Raw genomic sequence first — 12,486 nt, 5'->3', positions numbered from 1 at the left:
TGGAAAATGGCTGCAATGAAACAAAGAGTGAAAAATTTAAAGGGGTCTGAATACTTTCCGTACCCACTGTATATTTGAAGTTTTCAAAATTTAGGTTGTCTGTTTAGATGTACACTACGTGAATACAGTATCTTCATTTCACTTAGAGATGTCACTCCTGATGCAGAGCAGATTTCTAAAGTATTGATGGTAAACATTTTATTGGAAAACATCTCTTATACCTACTGTTGATGTTGACTAAGGGTTGGACGTTAAGCAGCTATTAATCATTTAATATGTAATATTTTTTTTTATAAAGCGTGTTTCAAAACCAGTTACAAAGTGCTCAAAATTCATATAAAAATCTATTTAAAAGATATTAAAAAAACAATAAAATCAATTAAAAGCAAGTCTAGGGTAGTGAGTTTTTTCTAATCTAGACTTTACTGGTGTCCGTCCAAAGCAACGGGATCTGTTCATCCATCTTTTTTACTGTCTATGGAGTGACCATATGAGTCATGGTTACCAGTCAAAGGTTTGGATGGACACTCACTCACACACACTCACACACACACACACACACACACACACACACACACACACACACACACACACACACACACACACACACACACACACACACACACACACACACACACACACACACACACACACACACACACACATACTTTGAGGTACTTCTACTTCACTACATTTGATGTCAACAATAGTCATTAATGCTCTTCTTCAGTGGATCCAATAGATTGCGTGATTCTATTCTTTTGACAGTGGTGCAAAGTAACTCTTTATTTAATGTGAGGTACTCATGTGGCTTTATTCTGACATAAAACAAACTAAAACAATTGTAATTTCTTGTTTAAATATGTATAATTTTGAAAGAAAAAGTATCTACTCCCACCCCCAATGAAATCAAAATGAGAAACAAATGAATGATGGCAAATCAATTTATAATAGAGTGGAGTTTTAATAATTTCTTCAATTATTTCACAAAATGTTGGTTCATTTAAATATTTTACAACATTGATTCATATGATTAAATAGTTTGTTATGTTTAATTTAGCACTGAACACTTTGGGGTTCTACATCATTGAGGCGTTGAATTTTAAACCATATCAGAGTTACTTCTCTAACTCTAAAACTAAGGTTTTTACCAAGACCATAATTACTCTAAAATCCAAAAGAGACTGGAATACATTCAGCAGAATCAATAGATCACAAATTCAGTCTTTAATTTTTTTTTTGTGAAAATAAATAACAGGAATTAAGCAGAGTACCTTAAAGTGCATTCAATGTTCCACAGACTCCACCTCTTAGTGTTTAAGTGCATTTAAGATAGGCACACAAGGCACTCATGGGAATCTGTCTCTCATTTGACACAGGCATCAGTCAGGTGCTGCCTCCATAGATATAAAACTATCTTTATATCTATGGATTGAGATATATATGAATGACTGCCTCTGCTTGTATGTGGCTGCTGTGTGATTTAAAGGACTATTTGCTTACAGACAGGGTTCAAAATGTACTAACATAATGGGTAGTGAATGTTCAAATTATACCAGCCACTCAATAGATTACCATTTTGTTTTGGCTGGTTAATAAAGCAGATCTACCAGCCACTTGCAGATTTTACCAGAATTCGGCTAGCAGATGGTGCTAATTTTGAACCCTGTTTACATCGCCCAAGAATGGAAAATGTCTTTAGCTCACAAGCTGGTGAAATAAGATCCAGCTAATGATACCATTACATTTTGTAAAACCTGTGGAAAGTAAAACTGTTCTGGATGTAAAAATATAATATTGGATATATTGTACAGGACTTAAGGAAAAATGGGGGCGTATCTCAGAGAGGCTTCTTTGAAACGTCTGTACACACTTTGAGATTGAGTGTGTCAGTATGACAGCCGGCCGAGGGGCGTGACAAAGCGGTGCCTGGGAATAAGACCGGGCTGCTCAACCTGCACACTGTTACTGGCTGGGGGTTACAAACCCACATTGGGCCCAAAGGATCTTTATTGACACCCATAAACGTCCCGTACACAGAAGAAGAAAAAAAGAAAATACATGCAGATTGCAGGGTCTCTGCAGTTAAAAACGTCACCAGACACTGGGGCATACGTGATGATTGATTATTTTTGTATATGTTTTTTTTCTTCTTTTTTTTATAAAATACTACACAATATACCTTTTAAAGCAACTGAAAAAGCTGGGAATCTTGGGAAAGAAAAAGGAAATTCAGTGTTTCTTTACCCTGTAATTGCCACATTTACACAGCACGGTTGGTGTCATGGAGAAAGATAGACCCAAACAAATTCATGGTCTTGTTTTTGACATCTGTGTGCTGGATTACTCAAGCCTAGTTAAGCAACAGTATACAGCTACTGCATTGTTTTCATTAAGCCGAGGCTTTGTGGCTTTGTTTGGGCGGAGAGAGGGCAAGAGACAGTGCTCGAAAGCCAAAACAATATTAAAAAGAGTATGGACTGAGGTCAGAGGTTATCTGCCTTAGCAAAGCCCTTTAAGATTCATCCTTTACACAGACCAGCAGGACTACACCTGCCACATGGCAACATGACATCAATTTACTGGTACCCCAGTAAACTAACTTAATTAATTCAATGTAAACGTTTGTCTTGTTGAAGCAAGCGTGCTTAAAGACATTTAAATAAGAGCAACAAACAGAAATTGTTTTCTCAAGTAGTTTTCTCCATCTTGGAAGTCTTCATCAGCCTCTCTTTCAGCTTTTTAAAGTTCTCATTCCTCATCATTCACATCATTTCACGTTAATCCTTTAACACTGGAATTTCACATTTTATAAAATGTTAAATGTTAGCTGCGGCTTTTTCGAGCCCAATGCCGGAAATCTTCAGCACAAAAAAAAGCAAAAAAACCCAAAACATTTGGCCTCTTGAGCTCCTCACTATGCCGCCCAGCTCACTTTGACTGGACCCCCAGGGCAATCTTGAGGTACTCGTAGACCACGTAGCTGATGCTGACAGATGGAATGACCTTCATGAAGTTGGGTGCCAAGCCTCGGTAAAGTCCCATGGGCCCCTCGGTCCTAACAATGTGTCTGAACAGGGCCTTCATGGTCATTTGAGGACCCCCTTCCAGTGTTGCTGAGGAAAACAGAGGAAGACAGGCTCATCCAACACTGCACCACACATAATGCTACTCCTGTGTTGCCTTCTGCCGTGCCTTCAGTACACATGAATCTTACTGTACGGACAATCATCATGCACCATGCGTAATACAGATGCTCCAATCTGGATTCTGAAGTCATTATACAATCATTTCACATAAGAACTCTATACATGCTTTAAACAAAGGTTGCTGCTGCTACCTGTATTGTTTCTAAAAGGACAGCAGAGCCAAGGATAGACAGGACAGCTCTCGTAGAGAGATCCCGCAGGGATATTTACCGCTGCCGTCTGAGTTTCTGATAGAAGTAATGTGGCCCCAGTACCCAGAGAAACCACACTGAGGAAAATGACGCATGTGTTCATTTTACAATCCAAGTTCCCTGAACTATACATACACCTCAAACAAAGAAAACTTTATTTTTGACAAAGCTTGCAGAAATATCAGCTTTAAGTTTGATTTTGCGGTCTTGGCCAATAAGCAATGTTTATGATATTAGTTAGATTTGCAATATTAATGGTGTCAAATTAAAGAACATTTTAGGCCTCTATGTGAAAGGACAGATGAAGTCATGAAAGAGTAGATAGATGGGGAAGGACATGCAGCAAAGGGCCGCAGGTCGGAGTCAAACCAGTGGGAGGTGGGTGCTCTACAAGGTGAGCTACCTACATTCCTCCAGAGTTCTGCAGTGACTGACCTTGTGCCTGCATTCGAGTCCTGACCAGGGCCAGTGGGTAGCTGGCTAGCTGGCCACACGTGCTGGAAGTGGTGCCACAAGCCAGGAGCACAAACACTCCTGGATTAGCGCTCTCTGTGGCAAAGCACTGCAGCCAGTAATTCTTCAGAGTCTGACAAAAAAGAAGAGAGCAAATAGGTCAAAATATTTACAAAAAAACAATTAAGAAGTTATCCAATGAAAACAACCACACACCTCATAGACAGCCAGGTCGATGCCAGCATAGGGGATGATGCCCAGCATGTTGGGGACATAGCCCTTATAGAAAGCAGCCACGCCCTCCTTCTTAAAGATATGTTTGGCACAATCCACAATGCCCAAGTACTGGCCTGTCCTCCCCAGGGCTAATCGTGTCTTCAAGACCTGAGAGACAGACTTTGACTTTTAATGAAAGCTCTCCCTTATAAACCCCAGTACACCTAATTTTACCCATCTAGACTCACACCTTCACTTGCTCATCAACACATGCATAGACCACAATCCCCCACTGAAAATCTAAAGTAAGAAACAAAATGAATGGTCAAGAGTCAACCAACGACAACCAATAAACAGCTTTATAGTGAAATACAAGCTACTGGAACACGGGTGTCAGGGTCGAAAGTTAAACATGTTTTACATCCCCACAGGCTAAGAGGCTGCCAGAATTCATGAATGTTTTTGTGACTAAGACATATCTGTGCTCCAATAATTCCATGGCAGAAAAGTAAGAGTTGTAGAAATGATTGGAAACTCCCGCCTGCCATGACAAGTTTACGTAAACCTTTGACCACAACTGTATATCTATCATGCTTTTTATTAAAGGTCCCATGACATAGTCATATAATACCGTATCTGAAGTCTCTTTTCCAAAATTCAGCCTTGGTGCAGAATTACAGCCACTAGAGCCAGTCCCACAATAAGCTTTCCTTAGTATGTGCCATTTCTGAGTCTGTAGCTTTTGAGGAGGGGGGGCAAGGTGGAGGTTGGGGGTGTGCCTTGACCAACTGCCACTTAGCTTGTTTGAAAGCCATGATGTCTCTCTCTCTTATGGGTGGGCCAAATTCTCTGGGCGGGCCAAGTTGAGAAAGAGGAGGTAACCTTATGAGGTCATAAGGGGCAACATCCCAGATTGGTCCATCTGAGCTTTCATTTTCTTAAAGGCAGAGCAGGATACCCAGGACTCGGTTTACACCTATCACCATTTCTAGCCACTGAGGGACCATATGCAGGCTGGGGGAATGCATATTAATGTTTAAAAAAAAAACTCATAAAGTGACATTTTCATACCATGGGACCTTAAAATACCTTGTGTTGTTGTCATCATTTACATAAACTACTTTATGCATAACTGGAGGTATGGGAGTCTGATGTGAAGATCTGATTTCTTTCAGCATTCAAACATATTGAGTAATTAGTTGCTAAATGACATTTACAGAATAAATACAATAGTTATTTTGAGGTCTTGCTTAAAAAGGTTTTATTCTGTCAGTGCTCACTGATCTCTTACCTCCATGGGGTAGATGCTGCTCTGGGCGCTTGCACCAGCTAGAGAGCCTGCCACCAGCCTCTCTGTGATGCCCAACGTCTCCTGGTTACTTCCAATTAATCGTTTAATCTGACAAACAGGACATGTTTTGTCATATAACAACAATAATGTGAAATAAAATGAACAGCTTATTGGAGTCAGAGCTGTGTTGCTGCATACCTGTTCGTAGGCCATGAACTTAATAGCTGACTCAGGGGCTATTTTGATGACATTGATGCCGTTACCTCGCCACAGTGACCTCACACCACCCTCCCGGATCATCTGGACAAAGCCTCCAGTCATACGCATGCTGTTGCTCTTGGAGGAGTGAACCTAGAGAGGCCAGAACAGGACACACCGTGAGCATCTAGTCACACTGTGATGCACACCTGTCAACACTCCCGATTTACGTGGGAGTCAACCCACTTTTAACCATTTTTCCTGCACTGCTACAGATTGGTAACTTATTCCGCTAATCTCCAGATTTCAGAGTGATATGACTCAAATGGGTGCTTTACAGTTTCTGTGATATGGCCAGACTGTAGGATATGTTGTGGTACAACCTGGTAACCCAAATAACCCTGCCTGACAGCATTACTCGCTGCGTTTAATCTTAGGAGATAATCAGCTGAACTGAGTATGGATTAAACAGCTGAACTGAATGAATTAGTGGTGTAGGCCTGTATGGGGGGGGAGTAAGCCATTCCAACTGATACCCCATAAAATCTCCCTCTTTTTTACAGCCCACTTTTTGCAGGTAAGGTGATGTTCAGTAATTAATTTCTTTTTGTTCAGTTTATATATATATAATAACAATATCCCTCTCTGAGAGTACTCCCTAAATCATCATCCGTGTGTTGTGCCTTACCTGCATAAGTACTTTGAGCCTGTCCAGTGGTGCTGTGCAGGTTCGGGACACAGCACCAGCCCCCCCTCCAGCCACTAGGTGTCGCCACCACATTCCTGTTTTCTTCTCTTCTGCCGTGAACTCATCAGGCACCAACAAACTCTCCCCAACATCTAAGATCTGAGGAGGAAGCAGAGAGTTTCAGCCGCTGATCCTCCGCAATCCTTAGTTTTCATGGAGTTAGTGCCAGGGAAATAACAAATCAGGTTATAACACAAATCATAAGTGCTGTATGAATATTTGTAACATTATATATTTACCAATTATTTTAATAATAACACATAGTTACCAACTACTAAAATGCTGTTCTCTAAATGCCTACATGCTTTTACAGAAAGTAAATCACATTATATATTATACTCATTACCAGATACCAAAGTATTCAGTATTTACAAGAATCGTTTCTTAACATACACTTTCTTGTTACTGTATATCACAAAACTATCATTACTACACAAACCTAACAAATGTTAATTATACTTTCCTCGTTATAACATGATAAGTTGTAGGTTTCCATATGGTGTTAAAACAAGAAAAACATCCATAATCTGCCCTTTCTAAGCTAAAAATCGCCAGTTCCTGCGGTCACTTTGCAACTGAATGAAGGACCACCTTGGGATGGATGCAGATTTTGCCTTTAATTTAAGCTGAAAAATATAATCCAAGTTACATTCTAACTAATCCAACTAGCATCTAAAAGTGCCTACTTATGTGTCTTTGGTATTTTCATCATTTCAAAAGTAACATTCTGGCAACAGTGTTAAAAATGTTATCTCGTCATCTACTTCCACATTGCCCCAACAAATACATTAAGCAGGAAAGATGAGATTTTGACTTAGGGTCTGCTCTTAATGGTTGTTTGCCCTTGCTTTGAGGCAGAGAGGAAGAGTGTGTACCGTGGAGTGTTTCCAGTAGAGGATGATCTCAGGGATGTTGCCTGCTGGATGCAGGAGGTGGTAATCCCGCCACTCATTCCAGTCAATCGTCATTGTGCCATTTTGATCCATACTGGCGATTTAAAATAACACACAAAAACAGTCGATTCAGACTTAATTAGTTAGTATTTGACAGTTTTAGACAGTAGAAAGAACAAGCTATCTGCTCGCATGCACTGTTCCTTCTCAACAATGGCAACACTTGTTCCCATGGCTTCCTTTATGAGTTCAAGTGCATTGTGACAGGATGCTTCACCATATTACCTCAGCATTTCTTTGTTTTGCCAATGTGATATTTGTTTCATTTTCCATCTTGAATCCCTGTATAAAATGGCAGCTGGTAACTGAATTACACAAACTAGACAGACTGCAGTGATGATGAGGGTAGCACTGGCTGAGCAAGCAGACTATAGAATCTACTACTTACTACAAGATAGGGGCCCAGATATGACCCCTCCTGATTCTGAGTTCAGCCAGAGAGAAGAACAGACAGACAGACAAACAGACAGACGGTTAGAGGAACTAGACAAGGATCACACCAAGCCAAAACAACATGGGCAAGTTGCTGCTGATAGATAGAACTAAAAGTTCATATAAGACCAAAGCCCTTTTTAGACATGGAACGTGTAACATTGCTTGCTTCATCGGCCGAACTTCTTTGTCGTTCAGACACAGGTGGCCACAGTGTAAATGTTTCTACCTTTTAATTCAAACAGGACAGTTAGGGAACGAGCCCTAATGCTTGCACGATATTTGGCGCCTGGTGTGTGAAATGGTGTGAGGCTGCTGGAGAACAGTGCTGAGTTGAAAAGCCATGGGTTAAGGAAGAAAGAGCATCAGTGATTGACCGATTGTGGACTAAAACTAATCTGACATGAGAAGGATCTCCTTAAATGTAAAAAGGTTTTTCTGTTTTACCCAAAGGATTTCATTTTCTTTTTGCAAAGAATAGTTAAGCAATACATTTACCATCATTTAAAAAGGTACAGCGTGACATGCATGTAATCTCGGTGTATTTAATCTTGCGCTGCTGCAGCCTTTAAATTAATATGAAAGAAAAAAGCGCCTCTTTAACTTTAAAAAGACACTAGTACTTTAAGCTCCTGCAATCAGCACATGCGCATTTTAAATTAAAATAAGTATTTTTTAAAATGAGCACAGCATCCAGAAAAGCAAAGAAATGTCTTAAGACGGACCCCCATCTGTACAGGACTGGTATCATATCATTTATGAAATCAATGTAATGTAAAGAATTACTATCTCCATGAGTGTTAAGTTTGAATTTATAGATATTTGGGATAATTATTTTTTCCTGAAATGCCCTTCTTTTGTTGAAATTTGGGCTTCATGTCATTTTTTTTAAAGATTATTTCCTTTTTATTTACATAGAGGCCTGTTTGTATAGATCTAATAAATTGAGGAATCTCTGTGTGTGTGTGTGCGTGTCTTACCCATGCGAGTAAAGCAGCGAGATCGGATGTGTACTTTACAAAAACAGTTTGAGTTTTTCAAATTGAACAAATAGATGCGGGAATGGAGTGAAAAAAAATCCTGGGGAAATCACGGATCCTGCTTTTGATTTGAACTATCAAAATCAAAAGCTAATTTTGATCAGTTTTCAATTTAAAACCCCTACTGCCATGACATAGTTGCGTCACACAACCAAGTCGTGTCCCTTCACAGGAGAAAACATCAAGAGCAGACTTTACCATTAGGTAAAAGTAGGCAACTGCCTGGGGCCCCAACTACAAGGGACCCAAACAGCTATCAGTAATACAGATTTACTAATGAAAAATAATGTATATGGTCCTATTATAACTCATTGTAGACCGAATTAACTTACAGAAGGCCCCCAAAGCATAACTTAACCGTATACTACTGGCTTACTGTGTACTTTTAAAAGGTGGAGGCTGGGGGTGTGGCCTTGACCAACTGCACTTTGTTTGTTTAAAAGCTCTGAAGTCTTTCTCTCATGGGGGGGCCTAATTCTCTGGGCGGGCAAAACCGGTAAGGGGAGGTAACCTTGCCCCTTATGACCTCATAAGGAGCAAGATTCCGAATCGGACCATCAGAGCTTTCATTTTCTCAAAGGCAGAGCAGGATACCCAGGGCTCGGTTTACACCTATCACCACTACTAGTCACTAGGGGACCATAGGCAGTCTGGAGGGGCGCATTTTAGTGTTAAGAAAACCTCATAGAGGGACTTGTTTAAGTAAACATTTGAATGCAGGTGTTTTTTTGTCTTATTGTGATATATTGCGTTATTTGTGGGAGATTTGTTTCAGATAATGTATATATTTAATGTTTAGTTGATATTTTTGTATTGTGCCAGAATGATGGGTTTGTTGTTAGTTGATGTGTCTGAATATTCCAATGATCATGTAAGTGACCCACAAAATAAACATTCATTCATTCATGTACTGTGCAGTATTAATAGTTTTACTGTTAATAGTTTTGTGTATCTTTCCAGTTAGAGAAAAGAGGAAAAGTAAAGCAAGACAGTATTTGTCTGGAATCCCCAAATCACTTAACCCACCCCTGAAAAACACACCAAAAACATGGCTACTTCGGTCACACTCGAAAGTGTGATACATTCAGCGGAGGTGTTTATTTTCAAATATGGTCATGAGCCGCCGGTAGGCCGCTGTGGACGACCTGCTTGACTCAGTCAGCAGAGCCGTGAAGCCACACCCCGCTGCTGCACAGCTGTTTGCTCATTTATTTACAGTTTACCAGAATCCAACCGTGTTGTGTGTCCAAATTGCACCAAACTACGCCATTGGTGTGAAGCAGAGCCGATGAATGGTTCTCGAGACATGCACAGACAGACAGAGAGAGAGAGATTCCTTGTCTCTCAACTGTTGTGTGTAGCTCCTCTAAATCAGATCACATGCATACTAATGTGACATACACCATGCAATAAAAAAGAAAGAAGACATCACAAATACACACAAACAGCAACTGACCATCATTTATCTATGTTCATAATAATCTATATATGTGGCTCTATTAAGTGTATTAGAGACTGGATCACGGAATTACCCTCACCTTTTGAGAATCTTCTCAGCCTGTTCCTCGGAGATGTTCAGTCCCAGGTCACGCAGAGACTGCATGATTTCTTGCGAGTCGATCCGGCCTACTCCACAGAAATAAATGTGCTGTTTATTAACTCCACTACTTTTACACATTCACTGTAGGTCAGTTTACTAGTCACAATGAGAAACACTTAACCTCTAAAAAGAGGTGTAGCGTTTGGACTTCTCCCCTCTGGCAGGCACACAAACAGTTTCTTCCCCTCCTCAGTCAGGCTCACTAACACAGCCCCAGATGCCCACTGACAGTTACTCTTAACCCCCCACCTATAGACACTACATTTTGCGTTAACCTAACCTATATTTTTATTTTTGAACACTCTGCACTAAATCCATTCAGCCTCTTTTTTCTTATGTTATATATATATATATATATATATATATATATATATATATATATATAAAAAATTGTACCAGCATTTCTTACCATCGTTCTTCTTGTCCAGACTCTTAAAGACCAGCCGGAGTTTCTTCTCGTGGTCTCTGAGATAATGAACAAACTCCTCAAAGTCTAACTGTCCGTCCAGATCTTTGTCTCCTGCTTTCACTATTTTCTGTAAGGAGAAAAGACAGGAGAAACCTTTAAGGGACAGCTCATTTTTGTATTTAACTGTTTCAGTAAGATGCATTACTGTAGCCATTTATCCGACAACATTATCTGTAAAGGATATTAGAGATGGTAGTATAAGAGATATTCTGCTCTGTGTGGTGAGTGTGTGCAGATGAACAGTGTTTGGCGATGTCTGCTGAGATCCACCAGATGACGTGGAAAGCGTTCTTTTGCATTATCCTCCAGATTTCAACAGACCGCCAAAGAAAGCAGCACCACGGACAGAAGCAAAACCGCATTCATCTGCACACAATGCCCACACTAAGATGACACAGAGCCGATTTTGAATCGACAAAGTATCCCTTTAACTTGAATTTATTCACTGCTGTTATCAAAGAAAGCCATATAGCTTTGAGAACAGAATATTGTGACAAACAGTAGGTCAGAATGTGGACGCTTCCACCATCTCTTGCCATCTGTGCACTGTTGACTCAGCCTGCAGTTTAGACCACTTTACAGCCATCACATCGGGTTATTAGTAATCTTACACAGCTCAGGGTGCTTTTGGCCAATATAGCCTGCCAAGCCAAAAGGAAAGATTTTTACAAGGAATTAGAGTTTACTGGAGTATGAATATACACTTACTGGCAGGAAATTGCTACCTAAGGGAAGGAACAGCTGGGTGCACCGACTGGAGAGAAAAATCTAGACCCTAAAGGGTTATAGAAGAAGTTTTTCATACTTTAGTTATCATAGCATTGTAATGCAAATGCAATAGTGGAACTGTGCTATGTCATGGTCGCAGACAAGTCCATTTGTCACTGATCTGTTTATGTGCTTTATATATTTTAATTATGGCAATGTTTAATGTTGTTTTAATTACTGGTTAAAAGCCCTTTTAGGGACGGGCATTGGAAATGGAAATAGCTTTACATGCTGTGATGCTGTACATTGGAGATTTGTTGCACAAATGTGAAATACACCTAAAATAAAAAGAAATGAAAAAAGTATAGAACCTTTCAAAATTATGTCTTCAACATTTATTACGGCAAGAACCCCTCAGCTAAAAAAAGAGTCAGCGCAGAGACCCCTTACTACATATGTTGTATAAAATAGAATTGGATATTAAACTGGGCCTACAGTAACTTATAGGGCAGACTGAAGCCTATACATACCATTTTATTGTGCTTACAATACTAGGCTTTTAAAATAAATATTGTTGACATCTTTTATAGATTTATACGTCATGTTTTAATGTTAAAATGTGGCACAGTGAATCTTTAAACTGTATCGGTGGATGGCTACCTTATGGGTACCTAAGTTATAGGCCAGGCCACATTTTAAAAGTCAGCTTAAAATTCACTTGACAATTAGATAGAAACATTGCTACTGAGTAAGCAGTAACATTGACTTGGTTCTCTGCTGTTGGTGAGCAGACCAAGGGTGAATATAGCATTTACATGACGCCGTTCTTTTTCTCAGAATCTTACAAGCATAAAATAAATTATTTACTTGCATTTGTTACATCTCAACACTCAGTGTTCCAGTGTTTGTGGCAGTGACCTTTATCTCTAAAAGTGTCAAATGATCTCATTCTTACTCCTCAATCAAATCCAAACGGTT

At 39.8% G+C, this 12,486-nt stretch overlaps 1 protein-coding gene across 4 annotated transcripts in view; it reads right to left on the bottom strand.

The window, feature by feature from the left end:
• Window positions 1-944: 944 nt before the first annotated feature.
• slc25a25b (solute carrier family 25 member 25b) overlaps window positions 945-12,486 on the bottom strand; it is a 21,060-nt gene continuing 9,518 nt past the window's right edge. For 2 of the 4 annotated variants that reach the window (XM_034895517.1, XM_034895520.1), the window contains exons 2-11: window positions 10,741-10,867; window positions 10,270-10,357; window positions 7,648-7,683; window positions 7,182-7,293; window positions 6,247-6,405; window positions 5,559-5,711; window positions 5,361-5,468; window positions 4,070-4,237; window positions 3,836-3,986; window positions 945-3,116 (exon numbers count right to left, since the gene is read on the bottom strand). In XM_034895517.1, the coding sequence (XP_034751408.1) occupies window positions 2,932-3,116; window positions 3,836-3,986; window positions 4,070-4,237; window positions 5,361-5,468; window positions 5,559-5,711; window positions 6,247-6,405; window positions 7,182-7,293; window positions 7,648-7,683; window positions 10,270-10,357; window positions 10,741-10,867 (1,287 nt within the window). In that variant the 3' untranslated portion in view covers window positions 945-2,931. The remainder of the gene's footprint in view (window positions 3,117-3,835; window positions 3,987-4,069; window positions 4,238-5,360; window positions 5,469-5,558; window positions 5,712-6,246; window positions 6,406-7,181; window positions 7,294-7,647; window positions 7,684-10,269; window positions 10,358-10,740; window positions 10,868-12,486) is intronic. The other 2 variants (XM_034895518.1, XM_034895521.1) reach the window with 1 other exon arrangement.

Source organism: Etheostoma cragini, chromosome 16 (assembly GCF_013103735.1).
Source record: "Etheostoma cragini isolate CJK2018 chromosome 16, CSU_Ecrag_1.0, whole genome shotgun sequence".
NCBI lineage: Eukaryota > Metazoa > Chordata > Actinopteri > Perciformes > Percidae > Etheostoma > Etheostoma cragini.
This window is presented reverse-complemented; position numbering and strand designations above follow the sequence as displayed.